The following is a 20,494-nucleotide window of genomic DNA, read 5'->3' on the forward strand; positions in this document are numbered from 1 at the left end:
CGGCTACTTTATATTTGAAAGATTAAGAAAAACTAATAGCGGGCGATTTAAAAAAGGAAAATTGTTTTTTTAATGCCTGAGTTTCTTTGTTTTTTTTTTTTTGGCCCGAGTTTCATGACAGAAAATTATGCTAAAATTCCAAGCCATTATAAGTAAAGCAACGATAACAAGAGTCAATGTGAAATGCTCCACATCACTATACTTCTAATCAAATAACTAAATCTATGAATACATATTTGTAAATAAGTAAAGAGGCAAAAAAAAACCAGGAAAAAAAGAATACGACAAATTTAAATAGAACAAGGCATCTACAATTTAATTGAAGAAGCAATTTAAATACAAGTAATTTGGAAAATTGTAGAATTGAATGGTGAAATTGGGAACTTGGAAAGATGATAGGTTTGAAAAGTTCATAGACAAACCCACTTTGATTTAGTAAAGTGGAGACCACTCCGGCTCCCTCCAGACCAGTGGTTAGCTAGCAGTAGCCGGGTCGAATCAACTCATGCTCTTGTAATATCTGTCTTCCTTTTAAGGTTTTGTTGCTCACCAAAAAACAAAGAGATACGTGGAATTAAGAAAAAGATGGGTAAGTTGGATCAGGTCATCCGCATGGGAACTGTATTTCGTTTCTGAATTTTTAATGAATTGTTTGATAATTGTCATTACAATTTCTAACCAACCCCGTTGCTCCAGATCCAGCCTGGGGACCCGCTTTATCTTTTTCTCGCGTTTCCGTTCGCGAATTAATTTATTTTTCTCTATTATTATTTAAACCTTTCTTTTGCCATATTCTCATTTGGTCTATAAAAAGTAAGGTGAAGAGGCTTAGGCTGGCCGGCTTGACGCTTCAATCGAAAGGCTTTGAACAAAAAGAGCAACCCGAATGTGAATTAGCGCATATTTGCATCAGCCACGACGACGGAGCTCCATTGTCTGAGAGGCGAAGCAGAGAGAGAGAGAGAGAGAGAGAGAGAGAGAGAGAGTGAGAGAGGAATCGAGGAAGCAGAATAAAAGGGGGAAGGAGCGTTTTGTTAAAGGCTGGACTTAAACAGGATTTGTTTTTGTTGGACCGACGACTTGGACAAGATGAGCGAGCAGAATACGCAGCAGAACCAGTTGGTGGTGCAGAATTCAGGGAGCCTCAGCTTTAGCAGCCAGATGTCCAAGGAAGATGAGGAGATGTCGAGGTCAGCTCTCTCAACTTTCAAAGCCAAAGAAGAAGAGATTGAAAGGAAGAAGATGGAGGTGAGAGAGAGGGTCCAGGCGCAATTGGGTCGCGTTGAGGAAGAAACCAAGCGTCTAGCCTTGATTCGTGAGGTATGCTTCTTATTAATGACTGCTATTCGAAATTCGACTACGATTTCGGAGTAAGTGTCTCCTGTACTTCGCTGCCGAACGATGATTATGGGATTAGCTTTATCGCGAGAAATAGTAGTAGGTTTAGATATGTGATCTCAACTACTTCTCTCTCTCCTCTTCTTTGCTCTGAAATATGTAGCAATTCTTGGTTAGGGGAAGAATGAAAGTAGGGAAAATTGCGTTACCTTTCATGATAAAGGATTAATTTTTGGGGGTTTTTGTAAACTTATCACGGCCTGAATTTCTGACATGTTCGAGTTCCACTTTTTTCATGTATGTTCCTGTATATCGTTGTTATTGTTAACAAGGAGAACGATATAGGTTTGAAGAATAATTGAATCATTCGGATATGGCCGATCTGTGTGGCTTTGTACGCAAGACTTGGAGAATTTACAGCCGCAGAAGAGTTTTTTCCCTCGATTTCCGACGGGGGAATGTTGAATTTTGAACTTTCCAGAAATTTTCAGGCCCCATAAGCTCCAGTCTCTCCTGCTGCGTGAGAGCCACACAGTTTGTGTCTTACAGAAGTTGATGAAGTGAGACATGGCCTTATTTTAGGCTCAAAGGTGCCATATAACTATATGCAATTGTAATTATGTATGGGGATATTGATGTTTATTTCCGTTCTTGTATTTGAGGAATATCAGGAGCTCGAAAGCCTGGCAGATCCGATGAGGAAGGAAGTAGCACTGGTCCGGAAGAAGATTGATTCGATAAACAAAGACCTAAAGCCCCTAGGCCATACCTGCCAGAAAAAGGTGAAACAGATTGAATATTGATATATATATATATATATATATGTAGTGCTATATTTTACCCGGGACATTGTTGAAACTGGCTGCAACGTGTTACAGGAGAGGGAATACAAAGAAGCTCTCGAAGCTTTCAATGAAAAGAACAGGGAAAAAGTACAGCTAATCACGAGGTTGATGGAGGTTGGTCTCATTTCATTTAGTTGCCGCCAAGTGATTTGGTTTCTCTGATTTCATTAGTTTTCTTATTCTGATACGGGAGGTGTTATCTTTATGTTTTGTTTGTGAATGCTCGTCATGAACAGCTGGTGAGTGAAAGCGAGAGATTAAGGATGAAGAGGCTGGAGGAGCTGGGTAAGAGCGTAGAAACCATGCACTGATCTGGCCAGCTGCTGACTCTGATTAGGTTTGCGTGGGATATTGAAGATGACTTGGTATATTTATATGAATGCGTGTCTTGTGCTTGTGTATTCTGTCGTGTTCATGTTTGTTTCAGTGGCATTTGTTGGGATATTAACCTAATTTAGGAAGGGAAATACCATTTTAGACAGGCTTGTAACTAGAATACTTGCATTTGGTGTTTTTCTTTTCCTCCAGAGAACTTCAAACCAGTGGGTACTGGGTAGTGCTGTTTGGGCTTCATGTAATTTAAATCATGTTGCCAAGGGAAGAGGACCTTGGTGATGATTTGGTGGTAGGGCTCAGGCACACAGCTAGAGCAGTGTAACTAAATTGCAGAAGCATGTCTTGTGACCGTATATGGTTACTGCCGAATGGAACGTTTATATATTCTGTTAAGAATTAAAGCCTCGGAATTGTGTTTCTTTTTTCTTTTTTTTTTGTTTTTTTTTTGGAAGGCTGTGCATTTTCCTTCAGGGCTCCATATATGCCATGGATTTTTTTTTTTTTTTGGTCTTCTTGTTTCGTTCATTTATCTAATGGATACTGGTACTGACACTGGTTAAACGGATAATGGTCGGGGCATAAATTTTTGATGGGGATGCCTGCAATATAGGGCGTATATGTGGTGGATAGGTACTACGGAAATTGATTAATTTTGCCAGTCCCATACGCTGCATTTTTATTGTATGAAAATAATAAAAAAATTAAAAAAAATGGTTGGAATGGAAAGCAGAGCAGCCACAATGTAAAAGATGGTATATCACATGAAGTGTGTGTTTGGTTTCAATTTACATATTATAAAAGTGTATTTTGAGAGATTTAATTATTGGTTAAATTTGATAAAAGTGTATTTTAGATGTGGTTTGAATGGGATCTGCATTCCGTGCTCATCACCCTTATGGGTGATCCCTGCCCTTTATTTTGTCCACGGAATGCAGATCCAGTTTGAATGTGGTCTTGAGAGTTAACATTTTGTCCCGTTGATGGTTACTGGAAAACAAGATATATGCCAATTTGACACAGATCGTAATCACTAATCTGCACTTTGCACAAACTGAGAGGGGAGAAAAAGAATTGAGAAAATTATGATTTGGCAAATGATGCGACTTTAAAATAAAGAATAAAAGAAAAAAAGGAAGGGCATTATTGTGACTGCGAGTGCCAGGTCAATGGTGCCTCATTAATTGACTGCGTTAATAATGATGGTTGGCACTAGTAATTAATACTTCGTTGGATCTCATTTATAAATTATTTTTATCTATATCATCAATATTAATATAATATAATTATAAAAAATAAAGTTTAGTAAAATTTTAAACATAATTTTTAAAAAAATAATTAAATTATATAATATTATTTTTTTGCCTTTCTCTTATTTTTTAAAAATAATTTAAATATTTTATATGAAATAAAATATTACTATCAATTTAATAATTTATAAAGTTAATTATTTTACTCATTTAAAAAATGATTAATAAATTAGATTAGAGGAGTAGTATTCTAGAATGAATGAGCGGATCATCAGTTCAACGCCCCTTTATAATTATAATATCATCCGTGGCGCCTTGTGAAATTGAATCTCTTGCGAAATTCAACTGATTTTAAAACCCGAAAATCTATTACGACGGGGCGACGGTTTTAACACGGCGTTGCCTGGCATGAGGCATGCTTTTCCCTCTTTATGGTTTACTATTTTTAATCCAACGCATCTTTTAATGTCAAATATTTATGTACATTATTATGTTGGATGTCTTCAACGGTCACATAACTATAATATCATATTTTGGTACATTTAATATCGTTAATATTAGTATAATATTATACTCCTTTCTTACATTCCAAATTAGAAGATGTTCATTGGCAAATAATAAGTTATCAGACGTGTTAGAGACACTAAGTCTCAATTGATAATAAAAGAATTTTGAGCTCCTTTGCCATAATTTACTCAGATATAAAAGATACACAAGATTGATAGAATAAGTATTTTTATTATCATTGAAATATAAAATGATTACAAGTCTAAATTGAAGATAAAACTAACTGATAAACCTAAGAATTATGGGTGCAGAATGTAAGTCTTTTAAGTGTTGACTGTTTTTTTTTTTGTACTTTGATACTCTATTTATAGTGACAGCGTGATGGCAACCTCTTCTTTAAAACCTAGAATGTTCTTTTGAAGAATCATAAATCTCACAAAACTTATGGCATGATCTTTACTCACTGTCTTTCATTTTTGGTAACCAACCTGTCTTGTTGAGATACTTTGGCATGATGATGTTACTCTCGTGAGATTTGGAATCATTTAAGATTGTATCTTTTTGTACCAACAGTTCAAGGTTTGCAACTGGTGGGATTTCGGTATGCTCATCCTATCATGGCTTTTCATTGAGCTCATGGCCAATCTCTTTATTCAGATTATTAATTGGGTTTGACTCTTCAGTTACTTAGTCCATATGACTTTATAACCTACTCAATGCTTTGACAAACGACGTTTTATATTTAGCCCAAATAAAAGATAACAAATTTTGTTATTCCAAAATATAAAATAATTTAATTTAATAAAATAATAATTGTACATTGAAAGTTATATTAAATGAAGGATTTTTTTTTAAAAGTTTATAGTTTTATTTTTAAAAAATAAATTTGCAAAATATCATTGTTGAGTTTTATTAATATATATAATTTTATATCATATTATTTTATAATTTAGGATAGAGAGAATGTATATATACCTTTGTAATAGTATTATTTACACATGGTGAATATATAGTATGAATCGAACATACCTATGATCTATGCTTCCTCAACCCCCCTCCCCAACCGAAAATAAGATGCTTACGTTAAATGTATTAGGCTGAAATTTTATATTATGTTAGTGTTAAAAAAAGAAACTAAAAAGGCAGCCCCACTAATCCCTTTTCATCTGACCCTTAAGATGCTTTATTTGACCTTTTCAACGCTTATCTCTTAGATTTTCGAGTTTCAACCCATCTAAGTATTTGTAGCCGTGTCTCTCGCATGGCCGATTTGGAATTTTCATGCAAATACAAAACAATATTCTCCAGTTATCTTATAAACAGCATATATCTAACTCATTTAATGGAAAAGAGGGCCCAGGATCGGATACATCATCATACATGCATGATGAAGCACTCCCTCCGTCTCTCAACACCCCCAAAAAAAAAAAAAAAACGGAGGGAAAGGGGGGGGGGGGTGGAATACTTCACTCATACACCAGAAAACAGCGGCAGAGTGAACGGTAAGTGTGTTTTGAAGCTTATATTTCAATAAAAAAATGTTTTTATTAAATTATACTTTAATAAAATAAAAATAGTACTCCCTTCATGAAAAAATATAATATATTTTTTATATCATATGTTAAAAAATATGAGATAATTTTTTTTACAAAAATAAAGAATAGGCTTCATCAACAGAGATTACCTATCTAGGGCATTGAGAGCAAAAGGTATCTCAATTAAATATAAAGCATTTTTAATTTTTTTTAATATATGGTTATTGAGTTTTTTTTTTAAAAAAACATCATCAATAAATAAACTACTCAATTTACCTTTAAGTGAGACATCCTATGTAGAGTTAAAAGTAATCAATTAACTCCTTGAGAATATAATTTAGCTAAAATATCAGAGGAAAAAATATATGATAAGAGTGGATGTTATCTAATACTCTCCCATTTTTTAAAATATCAGAGGAAAAAATATATGATAAGAGTGGATGTTATATGATACTCCTCCTATTTTTATATAGGAGAAACTGTCATTTATTGTTTTATTTTTTAAAGCAAAATCACATTAGTATCTCAATAAATATTTATTACAATTTTTTTAAATTACTTCTCATAAATTTATAATTTCTATTTATAAAAATAATTAATGTAGTCTTATTTTGTTTAAGTACGTTGATATTTTAGTCTATTTCTTTTATTTTTAGATATAATTTTGGTAATTAATTGATTTTTTTTCTTACATACAAACATTTATCAAATGGGTAACGATAATAGTGGATGATGTCACATGGGTAAGAACAAACTTGCGGATATTTATGAAATGTTGTAGAGGACGTCGCTTTATGATACTCCCTCCATATTTATACATAAAATATTGTTAATTAAATCTCATATATTAATAAAATTTTATTATTTAATTAAACTTACATAAAAACACAATAATTTTTTAATTTTATTTTTAATAATATTATAATTAATATTATGATATTATGATGATAGTAAAAAAAAATATATAAGTAATGATCTATTCTATTTTTTAAAATAAAAATAAATTTATTTAATTATTTAAAAATATTATTATCACTTTTTATATTTAAAAATAAAATAATTTTTTAAAAAATATTTTATATATAGATGTGGAGGGAGTAGTTCAGGATTGTTAACCCGGAGGCGGTGAGTGGGGAAAGCACATGAAATTTTGTGACACTCCCAAAGTACAGTACTGGTAAGTAATTAATGAAGGCCCAAAAATTGCGGCGTCATGCTTCCCGACCGCATCTGCATGGTTGACTACGCTTGCCCACTCCCTCGACCCACCGTTAATTCCCTATCATGTGGCCGTGGGCCTACCCCAATGACCCATTCACCTATGGGCCTATAACCCCACAGCCCAAAACCAAATCAACGTTTTCCATTTAAAACTCCTTGCTTCCGCTGATTTCATTCTTCCCCATAAATTAGAATCCTGCTCCTTCCATGGGTCCAGCAGCGTTATGCGTACCCATTTGATTGGATCTTTCGTCAACATGTGCCCAAGTCAGAAGCCTGGTTGACTGCCTTTGCCAGAGATTGCCAAGCATCATATATATGTGGGCTCATAAGACCTCAGTGACAGGGCCCCGCCACATTTTCTTCCATCTCTTTTATTATATTCATGCCAAAATCCAACATAGGATTCGACCACCCGCTCTCTTCTCATGTTGTCCGTGTTTTCATATTTTCTAGTTTGTTTTCTCTCTTTTTTATACTTTATACTTTTTTATTTTAATATTTTAAATTTTAAACTCATTTTAATCTTACATTTAGGTCAGATTTAAAATTCAATATTTTAACTCAGTTTAGTGAATATCAATATTATTTAGTAATCCTTTAAAAAATAAAAAAAAATAAAACCAATTTGATTAAGCCAAACTTACGTCATCTTCCTCTTGAGAATACCAATTAGGGACTAGTTAAAAATAAAAAGAACAGCAACAAAGAATAACGATTCAAGATAAGACTCAAGAATGAACTCATTAGAATGACTTTTGTATAAGTTTGCAATTGAAAGTTGATTTAAGACACAAAGACAAAGAGAAGGAGAAATAAGTGATCTGGAAAAAGACATGAAGATTTTCCTTGTATCAAAGTCTTAGCTCTGCCCCTGACCAGGATACTGGTTCTGACACTGTGTTTGTGAGAGAATTTATATCATTCGATCTTTGGCGCAGAAACAATCAAAGGAGGATCTATTCACTCCAATCACTTTTATTAGTATTATCGTAAGATTGTCATTATTGTTGTAGTAGGCCTGGAAGATGCGGTGCGGAGGAATACTTGCAAACGTTGTGGGTGAAATCAAAACAAATCACCACCATCCCCATCAGAATCTCCACAAAATGACGGTCTAAACACGCTCAATCCCGTATCGTGTGCCTGGTGCTCTCCTCAAAATATCCATACATGCAGCCCCAGGGTCGGGCGGATGATGTTGGGCTTGTGCTTTGCTTTCCTGCTCTGAACCAGTAAATCAGCCGAGTAAAGAAGCCAAGGTGTTGGCCTTGGAAGGGTGTCTCGGTGGAAGCATTCTCCCATGAAGTACGAAAGATTTCGATGTCCGCCCTAAGAGGGACCTGTTCCAATATAAAAATACTCGTGCCGTATGCGTCTCTCTGCCACCCTTGTAGTCTCCAATGTGCAATGTATCGTGTTGAATAGGATGTTGACCAGAACAAGAATACGACGAAAACCCCTCCTGCAGTCGTGAGGGGAATCCTATGTAGTCGTGCCACGTAAGGGGGAACAAGGATCAGACCAGATGTGGTCCAACCATTAATGCACACGTGGGAATTGATCTCGGCCTTTCTCTTTCCATCACACCACCAGCAGCGGCTGCCTTATTTATGGCATGGACCATCACCACGTACCCAGTGACGGTGCATTCATCGTGCTCTCACCCCTGCATCGTCGTTTAAAAACACCTTCCTCTAACTGGCGGGCTCCGCTTCACATTCTATGTTCATTTTTGCCACTGCCACTTCATCTCATTACGATCCGACTAATTAACGCGTTGTTAATGTTCTTTGACCTTGATTTACGTTGCGTCAAAACAGGTTTGTCATTTGTCTGGCATATGTGATCTTTTACTAGCCTGTCATGAAAATTCCATCGTCCTATTATTGACCGGGGAATGGAGAAATCTGGAGTGTATACATATAATCCATCTCATGTACGTTGATGAGTCAGTGTTGACAATATGAGACGGTGACCTTGTCTTCCAGCTGAGAGTGAGAGAAAGAGGGGACAAGTAGTTTCCATCATTTGATAATTGTCTTATATAATGAACGCAGCGTTTGAGTGCCGATGAAAAAGAGAGCGTGATGGGACTCGATCGGAAGATAAACCAAAACCAGGGAAATAATAGAAAAGTTGGATACCTATACAAATTGGTTACTGCGAAACAGCCAAGCAATCATATCTTGACAAATTTCAAGATATCTAGCGAAAATATGGGTTCATATATACCAAAATCAACGTGGCATAAGCAATACCTCTTCTATATAAATTATATATATAAGGATGAATATACTTCTAGTTTCCTTGTAATGCCGCCAAGTACCGAACACAATTTTTATAAAAAGAATACCGAGGGCGTGTCGTTTTTAAGAAATAATGTTGACATGATATCCATGCAGTTCACCAACAAACATGGAAGGAGAGCAGAGGAATATTTAATTGTTCAAGTGTACTGCATCAAGTTTTCGTAGATGCTGTCCTGCCCATCCCGTTGTCCCGTAAATTGGCCCTTGTCCTGGCGACGTGAAAGTGTCATTTCGTCCAGGAATTTGAGCAATCATTTACAGGAGAACGGTGGCTCCGGCGAAATCAATCCGAGGGATTTCAAAATACCAACTTGAGAGAACAAGCTTTGGGCCAAAAAGAAAAAAAGAACTGAGCAAGAATAAGCAAATCAGCGAGCCGTTGATGACGTACGGTTCCTTCAGATACGAGTGATGTGATGATTGACATTTTTAATTAGATGCTCGGTCAAATCAGCCACCATTAAAAGAATGCACGACTAATCAATTGCTCCACATCACGCCTCGTACATTCAATGATCGTGCCGCTACGTGTCCGCTGAAGCCAGGTAAGCTTCTCCTCCCTCATTTATTTGCATCCCAAACCCAAATGATAGGCTTCTTGAGTTTATCTTCAGCCCTTCATTACTGTAACTATGCTAATCATCACCCCATGTCATATCAAAATTAATTATTAATATCTTTGAGATTAGTACTACCTCCGATCCTATTTATAAACCAACCTCATCAATACCAATATAATAAAAGTACAAGGAATAAAAGTAAGTAAAATTTCAAACATGCCCCTATATAATAAATCTAAAAAGTAATGTCCTATTACTTTTTCTCTCTCAGGGTAATTTTAAAAATATTTTTTAAATATTATTTAAAAAGACGCACCATGACTTATAAATGAGACCAAATAAACTTTTTAAAATAAAACTTTTAAATGAAACCGGAGGGATCAATACCAGTGGTAGCAATCCCTAGAAATTCTTGAGGCGGCATGATTAGTGGACTTGGCCCACGGGCTACAGCGCTTCTTCTACGCTCCCTCCTTATATATAAAATGCATTCAGTAGAATCACACAAAAATTTATTATTTAATTAAAATTATAATAATTTTTTCAGTTTTACTCTAAATAATGTCATAATTAATATTACAATGGTGGTGGTGAACCATACAATTAATATTTTCTACATTTTTATGATAACAGAAAAATTATTTAATTATTTTAAAATATTATGATATTCATTATATTTAAAGATAAAATAAATTTATAAAAAATGTTTTATATATAGAGACACACTATACAAGAATATATTATATATAAATTAATACATCCATTTTAATTTTAACTATTTTCATTTTATTATTTATTTTAAATGATCTGTAGTTTTCAAGCCATGAGTAATGTTTTAATAATTATATCAATCATATCTATTTCAGCAAGTAAATTTTTATATATTATTAGTTTTAATTCTTTTTTACAACAAATATTAGATAGATTAACTTACTTTACATATTCTTCCCTTTATTTCTCTAAAAAATATTTAAAATATCAATCAATATCCTGACAAATCCTGTTAATAAATTACAAAATAATTGTTCAAATAATATAAATCAATTATTTAATGTGAAGGAAAAAACTTATATACTTAGCTTTATATACCTAGGGTGTTTGTTTTTAATTAAATCAAGACATATGTATCCATTATATTATTTATTCTATAATAAATTTTTATTATTAAGATTATTAACATATTAAAATTTATATGTATTAATTTAATTGAATGAAAGTATATTAAGCATATAAGCAAAAGTATATAAATCTTGCCCAAATGTGAAATAATTTGAATTTCATTTTGCATGCATGTATATTTGGTAACGATGTCTATGTGTGTGGTGTACATGTACACAGAAACAGAATGATGAGATACTGTAGGATTCGAGCTGGCCTGTAGCAGGCAGGATTACTCAATAAGTGATCACCAAAAGTTCTACAAGAGAAGTTTTTTCTTTTTATCAATATGAGAGAGGGCTGCAGAGGCCCAAAAACTGAGAGTATCACAGAATTGTGGGGATAAAGATCCCAGGTAGCTCATCATGCGCTAGGGTCCTCAGAAAGTTGCTTCATGATATTAGTTCTGAAGCAGCGCATGTATTCGCACCGGGATTTTTCTTATCCACAGTGAAATACAATCATTCAACTTTTTTCCAATTTTAAAAGTAGCTCATAAAAAACGACTGTACATGATCTTTTCGCGTTTGTAATGATGTTACTGTGTGTGCTGTGTAGCACGAAGAAACTATTAAATAGTCTATGCTTCAACTTTTTAATTTTGAAGAGCCGGAGCCATAAAAAATTACGATCTTTGTAACAAAACAAGTCACCGAGTGAATAATAAATACACAGGGGATAACATAGTTTACTTTGTAAGACGCGAATATATATATATATATATATGTATGGATGTATGTATGAACTTGGACATTCGTTTTCCAAATAGTCCAAACGGCGAACACGCACAGCGATGGATAGACAGCATGGGAGAAATTGTTTTTATATATAATTGCACAAAATAAAACGACCTTCCAATTGAGTGCTTCATTATGCCTGCTCGGGGCACGTACCCTCATCAATCAGCAAAATGGATGAATTGGAAATGATGATGCTAACTATGAGCCATCATCTCGCCCTTGGACATTAATCCTGGATGCAATTATTCTTCCACTTTCCAGCAAGAAAGTCGTGAATGAAACGAAGGAAAAGGGATTCCTCGCCTCTCTTCTTAAGAGAGGGAAAAAAAAAAAAGACAACCACAGGATAAGTTCCTTTCCAAGCTTAAAATGATTGGGTTGGTAAAGTGTTAACCCACTTTAGCGTTTGGTATCGGTGGAAGGATTGCATTACCTTAATGGAAGATTAAATTTTAGTGAGACGACAAAGCAAAGACAGGTGGCCCAAGATTCTCGCTATGACACCTCCTTCGGCCCTTGATTAGTTTATGAATATCCTTGTGTCTTGCTTACGAGGATAAGAAAAAGTGAGAAGAGTTATTCAGCATGGAATTAATTTAATTAAAAGTTGAATTTGGCGTAATTATACAAGCCGCGTGCATGGATTATTAAATTTACGTTATGCCCCGACATATGGAAGTGAGTGTTGATTAAAATATAAATGGGTCTATACGTGCAGAAAGACAAATGATGGGTAGATTCGTGGAGCAGCAGCTCATAGGAGAAACTTGAACTGCGTTTTTCTTTTTTGGGGGTATGTGAGCTTCTCGTGTCTTTTGTGGCACTTTAAGCCACAGGCATGAAATGGGCGTGCAAGAGATTTGTTATTTCTTGGTTAATCTATGCTCTTTGTATCTTCCTTTGTAACCTACCCGCGTCAGTGAATATATTGTATGAATAAAGGAGTTAATTAACTATATATATATATATATATATTCTGCACGTACGACGTTCGTGGTTGTATGAAGCGAAAAAGGAAAGAGGCTGCAGAAATGATCAAACCTCCACGTTGAACTGAGAGCACAGATACAAATGGAACAACATGCTAATTACGATATTAATTTATTAAATTTCGTACAGTGATAAAATAGCCCAAGATGACAGGAGTAAAGTTATGCATGTTAAAGATTTTAAATTCAAATCGTGCTGGAGGAGTCAAAGAAAGGAAACAAGAGGCGAAATCCATATTCAATTAACAGTGGTCAGGCCCAAGAAAAAAAGGCACGGCAGTATATAGGTGGGATCTCTGGCGTGTCTAGGCGACATAGGGAAGTAGGGATAGTTGTCCGTTTGTGTTAAACTCAATTGACCTTCTCATGCACGAATAATTGACCACGGATGGTTGTCCGTTCGCGTTAAACTCAATTGACCTTCTGATGCACGAATAATTGACCACGTCACAGGCTGCCTGATACGTATGATATATACTTAAGAAGCCAGCTGGTGCAATTGTCCATGGGTAGGCGGTGTTAGTTATTAGCCACCTAATAGATTAAGCAGTGAGATGTGTGTGTGTGTGTGTGTGTGTGTGTGTGTGTGTGTTTTTTTTTTTTTGTTTGGTTACCAAGAAGCTGGGCTAGTTGCAGCACTTTGAGTGGCAGGGATGAGCGCGTGCCATCTGGTACCAACTGGACCATTGAACGAAGCATCTCAGGGCAGTACCATGGAACGAGAGAAAAAAGATGGCCAGTGGGGGACAGCCACACAAGCCAAGGGCCAACGAGAGGCATATTGTCACAAGCCCCATATTAAAAAGCCTAGTATAGAGTTTATAAGTTTAAGAGATTTTTTTTAATAAATTAGTCTTTTAAAATGGACCCTCTTTTTAAATTTATGTTTGTCATATTAGTGTTTTTATTAAAAAATTGATGTCATGAAAATGGCTACTCACAAAGGGTTCTGATCGATAAGAGATCGAGTGAAGTGTCGTGAAATGAAGCTGTTGAAAATGTTGACTCTTGACGGGGTGTCATTATCACGAGTTTCACATCAAGAAACATAAAAAATGATATGGAGTTTATAAATTTAAGAGATCCTCTCTCTTAATAAATTAATTTTTTGTAATGTACTCTCTCTTTAATTTTGGTGCTCATCACGCATATCAGATGCTTGAGGAAAAAAGAAGGGGGGGTTAAATTGACTTGGTTTGGATGTGTTGCAAAAGGGCAGTCTTCAAACATGAGGTCAAACTCATAGCCACAAACACTGGATAGGTATATATTGATTTCTTTATTCGGGGAGGAAACATTCAACTGTGGGTTTGATAGTTGAAACAGGAAAGGCAGAGACTTTACTCAGAAAGGGATGATCGTAGTTCGCGGACGAAGGCGAAGCTATTGAGCCGAGTGGGTCAGGCTTCACTACTCCCTAGGCCTTCCAACCCAATCTAATACAATCCTCTTCGACATGCATATATAATACGCTAGTACATCTAATCTATCGAACGAATAAGCTCCAGACACAGTGGCCTTCATATTGCGGTCTTGTCCTGCCAATTTAAAGAATTTACCGTCTCATGTGTTTAGAGTAGGCCTCAATGTTTTTTAAATTTAAATTAAAGGTGAGGTCAGTGGAAATGGAAAAGGACCCAGCGAAGCGTAAAAACTCCAAAAGACAGGAGATAGTGCGTGCTGCTGAGTCTCAGGTTGTGTACCAGCGTCTCAGTTTCACTGCGTTTAATTGATCATCATTATGCAACATTCCACTGAGTTTTGTGAGGATTAAAAGAAAACCAGCATAGTTTGGAGGAGGCAAACAATGAAAACGTACGTGTTTGACTTCGAAGGGATGGAGAAGTTTGTTTTAAATTTCATGCCGCAAAATTTCATTTTATTTTTGATTCTTGTATAATAAAATAATTTGTTTGATCTACTGACCATGAACTGGAAGTGGGGAGGGAGGATGTATTGTCGGTTGCAGTTAAGCTGGTCCAGTTTTGACCGATAAAATGTCATTTTGGGGTCAGGAATGGTAACAGTGAGAGTCTGTTTTGAGGATTGCCCTTGGTTCTGGTTTGGAATATGAGGATGGTAAATAAACGAAAATAGAAATGGTAAAAAAGGAAAAAGGAAAGCAAAGGAGCCTCTTTAATGTCAGATAGAACTCAGAAAGTGAAGCTTTTTGGGATGAAAGGGATAGAATGGGCCAGCTGTAAAGCGAGAGCTTTCGGGGGGCTGCATTTTTGGTGCGCGAGGCTATTCTTTTATCCCACCAGTGATGCATGAACTACTATATATACATATAACTGACCAAACCCCTCCAGTTCCAATCCATCACTAATCTAACTTTAACAACTCACCCTCGTTCGGTTCTCTTTTCTGATTCACTCCAAACCGAAACAGTTGTTACCCAGTCAATGGCACAGTTCACTCTTTTTAACACCGTCTTAAAATTCAACCAGTGTTCATTTTCATCATCATTATTGTAGAAGTATGCTCATTGATCAGCCTCTTCTGAATCACGAGACATGGACGATTCAAAATCAACTTTTGAGTGGGGGAGGGGAGATATATATAGCATACTAATGAATTAAAGACTTCAGAATTTGGAAGTAATGAAAATAGGCACAGCTTTGGTGGGAGGAAAAGGTCGGTCAGACATTACATTACATTACAGTAAGAGAGAAGGTGCCGAAGTTTTTGCTGTTAAAGTCAAGGATTAAGGTACTTTTTTTTGTTTCTAAATATTTTCGGAGCAAGACTCAATATCCTAAAAATTATTTGTATTGTAATAATTTTATTCATAAAAAAATTAAAATGTAGTAAAAATATATTTTAATTTAAATTTACTTAGTACGACAGATGATATTTTTAATTAAATTTAAATATCAATCTGCATTTTTAATGATCTTTAACATTAGAGGTAAACATATTACATATTAATTATTTTAAAAATAAAATTACTATAACAAATAATTTAAAATATTAAATGCTTTTTAAAAAAATAATTTAAATAAAAATGTATCCTAACCTTAAAGTAACAAGCAGGTGTAACTGAACCACTTAGGGTAACAACAGTGTCCGCGATTGTTATTTTTTTTATGATGTTCCATGTGTTAATAATCTTGTTGACCCCTCATACACGCCTCTTTCCCCTCCGCTCGTTCTGACTCAAAACCCCTTCTTCTCTTTTCCATCGCTAACGAACAAAAATAAACTTACAAAATAAGACAAGGAGAGTATAAGTAATTTCCACTTTCAGTATTATTTAATATATATCCCTTTAAAAATAACTGATCACACTATTCACCAGTTCATGCCTCGGTATTTTAACCCAACCCGATTTGAATCACTTCCCCATCCCCCTCTCTCCCTCCCTACCTCCCAACCCCCCCCCCTCTCTGTCTCTAATGTCGATCTTCCTAGGGGATGGTTGTCCTCCTGTTCACGTAGTCTGAGCTTGAACCTCCTCGTCCTCGTAATTACTGCAACATTTCGTTTTGTAATCTCTTCGGTATAACTTGGTACTGTGGCGCACAGTTCTGCAATCATACAGGTGATGATGGCTCAAAAGCACCTGCGCGAGCTACTGAAGGAGGATCAAGAACCCTTCCTTCTGAAAAAATTCATTTCTGATAGGCGTAGCCAGCTGAAGAGGCCTTCCCCCAAGAGTAGTATGCAACTGAAGAAGCGAAGACCAAGACCAATGCATCAGAACTCAAACTTGCCCGTTAATTTCTGTAAACACGCTTGCTTTTTCTCATTCCCCAACACGCCTGACCCCAGAAAATCGCCCCTCTTCCAATTGCCCTCGCCGGCGAAAAGCACCTCCGCCTCTCCCAATCCCATTTTTCTTCACATCCCTGCTCGAACGGCAGCGCTTCTTCTTGAAGCCGCTCTTCGGATTCAGAAACAGTCCTCCGCCTCTCCCAAGACCAAACCCCAACAGAAAAGCAATGCCTTCGGCCTCTTTGGGTCATTCTTCAAGAGACTAACGCAGCGTAATCGGAACCGGAAGCAGGAAATAGAGGGTGAGAGAGCTGGGGCCCCTGTGAAGGAAATATTGAGGTGGGATTCGTCAACTGGTCCTGGTGAACTTTCCAATGGATTCTCTGAAAAGACGGACTCTCAGAAGGATAACAATGTCTCGGACTTGAGTGCCTGTGAGGTGGAGCTTCTCTGTTCTTGCAATGGTAGGCCTAGCAGTGCATTTTGGTCGGAGAGCAATGAAGATAAATCTTTGGGCATGGAAACGTCGATCAGTAGCCAGGGGGGCGAGTTTGAAGAGTTTGACTTTCTTTCCAAACTGAGCAACATTACGGAGTGTGCTTGTTGTGATGACAATGCCCTCTGCCAAAGCCCTTTCCGTTTCGTTCTCCTAAGTAGCCCCTCCTCTGCCTCCCGCACGCCAGAATTAGCTTCCCCGGCATCGTCTCCGGGTCACCGCACAACACAGGTTTGCCTTTTTCCTTTTTTTTTGTTTTTAATTGTATTTTCGTTCAAGATCAACACAACGGTCTGGTCAGCACTGGGTGATGAGTATATGAAAACTCGGTCCTCAGATGGGCCGAGCTGACTAGCGAGTCACCTGGGTTTATTCAATTGCAGGGTTTTTTTTTTTTTTTCTTTGGGGGGGGGGTGTTGTCAACTTGCTTGTGCGTGTGTCGGCAATTGGAGCCCAGGGTCTGCAAACTTGGCCGGAATGTAACTGTAGAATGACAAGTATACCAGCGAATCGCTCCAAAAGTATAAAAGCCGATAATCCGGCCAGTGGAGGGTCAGATGTGTCAATTCGACAGTTTTTGTTTGCTGCAAATTTATTGTTGTATCTTTCCATCATGTTTCTGTCATCCAAAAATGTTTGTGTATTTTGTATTAATAAATAATAATCACGCAGTGGATTGTCTAGGGATTAATTTCTTAAAATTAAACTTTTGATTTTGATTCCTCTCTTACATGCTGTTATTAGATACGGACATTGAATTTGCAAGAAACCAAGTTATAATTTGGATTTATATTGTTAAATCAAAAGAAAACTAAGCATTAGCAAAATTAGGACAATATTTTAACGAAGGTTGCGATGAATTTTGATAGGACAAAGAGAATAACGAAGCAGAGAGGGTCGACCAATGCCAATCAGGAGAGGAAGCGGAAGAGAAAGAACAGTGTAGTCCAGTCTCTGTTTTAGACCCACCATTCGAGGATGATGACGAGGGGCATGAAAACAATGAGGAGGTGGAGGAGGAGGAGGATGGTGGTTTTGATCTGGAGAGTAGCTATGCCATTGTACAGAGTATGTCAATACTTAACTTTAATTTGTACCATTCTCTGTTGATCGTGTGGTCGTTTTCCGTCAACAAAATGTCGTACACGACTCTTAAAATTTGCTTATATGTTAATAAAATAGAGGGGCTAATGCTGATATGGCTATTGCTGATATTGAACCCAATATCTCTGTGGGTTCCATTAAAAGATCATGCTGGCTCCCAAAAGGCATTTCCCATTCAATGTGTGGACGTGTCCTGCTCAACTTTTACTCGCAGACACGAGCACAGCTTTCATAAATTTGAATATGACCCACAGTTTTAGTTTGGTAACCAGAGCCCTCTGAGCTACGATGCGACCTTACAGTATTCTGATTAGGATTTTAGTAATCAAAAGTTGTTTGAAATCTCGTTGCTTTTGGTGGTCGATCTTCGATGTTGAAATTTCTGCGCCTCTGACCTCTTTTTAGCCACCTGAAAGTGGTGGATCCCATGAATTATTGGTCATACGTTGCTTTTGGCACTGCCAATAGTTGACGGTACGAGCACCTGAGGATCAATTTGGGCATTTGAAATTATTCACTACTCGAAGAGCTGCTTTCCATCCTGTACTTGTTGTCTTTGAGAGACGGTCCTCCATGCGGGCTCACTTAAATGAAGACTACTAAGGGCGATTCTCATTTATTACTGTCTGTTTCTAATGCTTGACCAGCAATCATAATTGTTAGAGAAGGAACGATATATTTACTATGGATGCTCATTTTCTCGTGTTAATTTGACAGGAGCAAAGGAGCAGCTTCTACAGAAGCTCCGTAGATTTGAGAAACTAGCGGAACTGGATCCTCTCGAACTGGAGAAAAGATTGTTGGATCAAGAAGAAGAAGAAGAGGATGAAACACTGCTTGAGGAGCATGACTGGGAAGATGACGATAAGGAGACGCCAGATGAAGAAAATGGGTACAGTGAGTTATTGTTAGGAGTCCTGAGGGAGTCAAACTGGGAAGAAAGAGGAGAAATCAGGGCAGACATGAAGAAACTAATTTGTGATCTGTTGAGAGAGGAAAGAGAAGGGAGCGAAGAGGAAGACAGAGAGAAGTTGATCAGAGGGGTATGCAAGAGGCTGGAATTGTGGAGAGAGGTGGAGACGAACACGATTGATATGATGGTAGGACAAGACTTGAATGGAGAAGATGAAGGGTTGAAGAGGAATGGGGAACATGTGAGAGAAGTGGCCGGGGAGCTTGAGCATGCTATCTTTGGATTTTTAGTGGAAGAGATGTCCCAGGAGCTGGCATGTTAAATCGGGATGGCAGGCTTATTATTATTCTTTTTATGATGATCATCATCAGAAGAGTACAGTCTGACTTGCATCGTAGTAAAATGGAGTAGGCTAGTTAGCAAAAAATACCCGAGTGCATGTACATGACTAGTGTATTTAGTGACATGTGGGTCACATTTCCCATTGAATTGAAATACTATAATGTTTACGTATTGCAGTCGTCCTTTCGTGAATCTCGCGGAGTATGACGAAAAAAATTGTCCCAACGAATGTAAGGATGAGGAAGGGAAGGAATAAGGAGGGGTGGGAGCGGGGGAGGGAGGTAAGTTGAAAGGGAAGAATAGAGTTAAAGGGACCTTGTCGGTTCTCAATAAGGAACAAAATGAAAGGACTAATCAGTCTTGATGCCATGCTTTATTCTACACGCACACGCAATCTTTTCCAAGGCGTTGTGGTGTGAAGCCTCGTGAATGAGCTTTAGGGATGGTCAAGTGACGAACTTCTCCGCGGAAGCTTTTGCGCTATTGTGACTCAAGAACTTCGGAGGGGGCCATCTTTTTGCCTTCTCGAGAAGGCTCTTGCTTCCACGCTCAAGAGTTGCTCCGCATTCATCTGAATTTCGGTGGCCCAACCACCTTGCGTCGCCTGGTTTGTCTTCCTTGGGCTCCAACCAAACACTATGTAGGCTTACGGCCTTGAGCCCCCGAAGGTACCCACGTCATTGGGCTCGTTGGCTGGGGCTGCTTTCCCTTATATTGTTGAGCACTTTGGACAGTCAACACTGTCATTCCCCTCCCCACCGAGCTCAACCCAAAAATGTCATGCTAATTTATTTAATAGTAAGAATAATTGGTTTCATATTATTTCTCTGTGCATGTTTTTCAATTTTATATTAAATATAAATTTATTGGCGTCTCATGTTTCCATCAAGAAAATATTTATATAGTTGTATGAAAGTTAATTATTTGCACGGATTTAAAACTTTGAAATCACACAAATCATTTGTACGTGACTTAAATTTAATAATATACATATAATTAGAAATGTGTACGTGACTCAAAGATTAAAGAAGATACCATGAATAATATTGAAAAAGTTCTCTGTGGTATATGTGACAGTGGAGGCTTTTAGACAGGTGGATTATTGTTACTATTGTCTGTGAAAATTTTAAAGCC

The 20,494-nt window shown here is 36.9% G+C and overlaps 2 protein-coding genes across 3 annotated transcripts; both read left to right on the forward strand.

Moving 5' to 3' along the window:
- The first annotated feature begins 814 nt into the window (after positions 1–814).
- Positions 815–2,936, forward strand: LOC129304730 (uncharacterized). Of its 2 annotated transcripts, XR_008591757.1 has the most exons (5): positions 815–1,320; positions 2,010–2,120; positions 2,217–2,297; positions 2,420–2,548; positions 2,712–2,936. XR_008591757.1 is itself a non-coding variant. In XM_054944492.1 (4 exons), the coding sequence occupies exons 1-4, from the start codon at positions 1,090–1,092 to the stop codon at positions 2,492–2,494; spliced, it is 498 nt and encodes a 165-aa protein (XP_054800467.1). In that variant the 5' UTR covers positions 815–1,089; the 3' UTR covers positions 2,495–2,936. The 2 variants fall into 2 exon arrangements, 1 of the variants encoding a protein (XP_054800467.1); XM_054944492.1 differs by having other exon boundaries at positions 2,420–2,936.
- A 13,200-nt stretch (positions 2,937–16,136) lies between these two features.
- LOC129306859 (uncharacterized) lies at positions 16,137–20,182 on the forward strand. The gene is made up of 3 exons (XM_054947629.1): positions 16,137–17,232; positions 17,871–18,069; positions 18,823–20,182. Exons 1-3 carry the CDS (start codon positions 16,336–16,338, stop codon positions 19,338–19,340), a joined length of 1,614 nt encoding a protein of 537 aa, XP_054803604.1. The 5' UTR covers positions 16,137–16,335; the 3' UTR covers positions 19,341–20,182.
- Positions 20,183–20,494: the final 312 nt, after the last annotated feature.

Source organism: Prosopis cineraria, unplaced genomic scaffold, assembly GCF_029017545.1.
Source record: "Prosopis cineraria cultivar Desert tree isolate PC_DT_omini unplaced genomic scaffold, ASM2901754v1 PC3, whole genome shotgun sequence".
Classification (NCBI taxonomy): Eukaryota; Viridiplantae; Streptophyta; class Magnoliopsida; order Fabales; family Fabaceae; genus Prosopis; species Prosopis cineraria.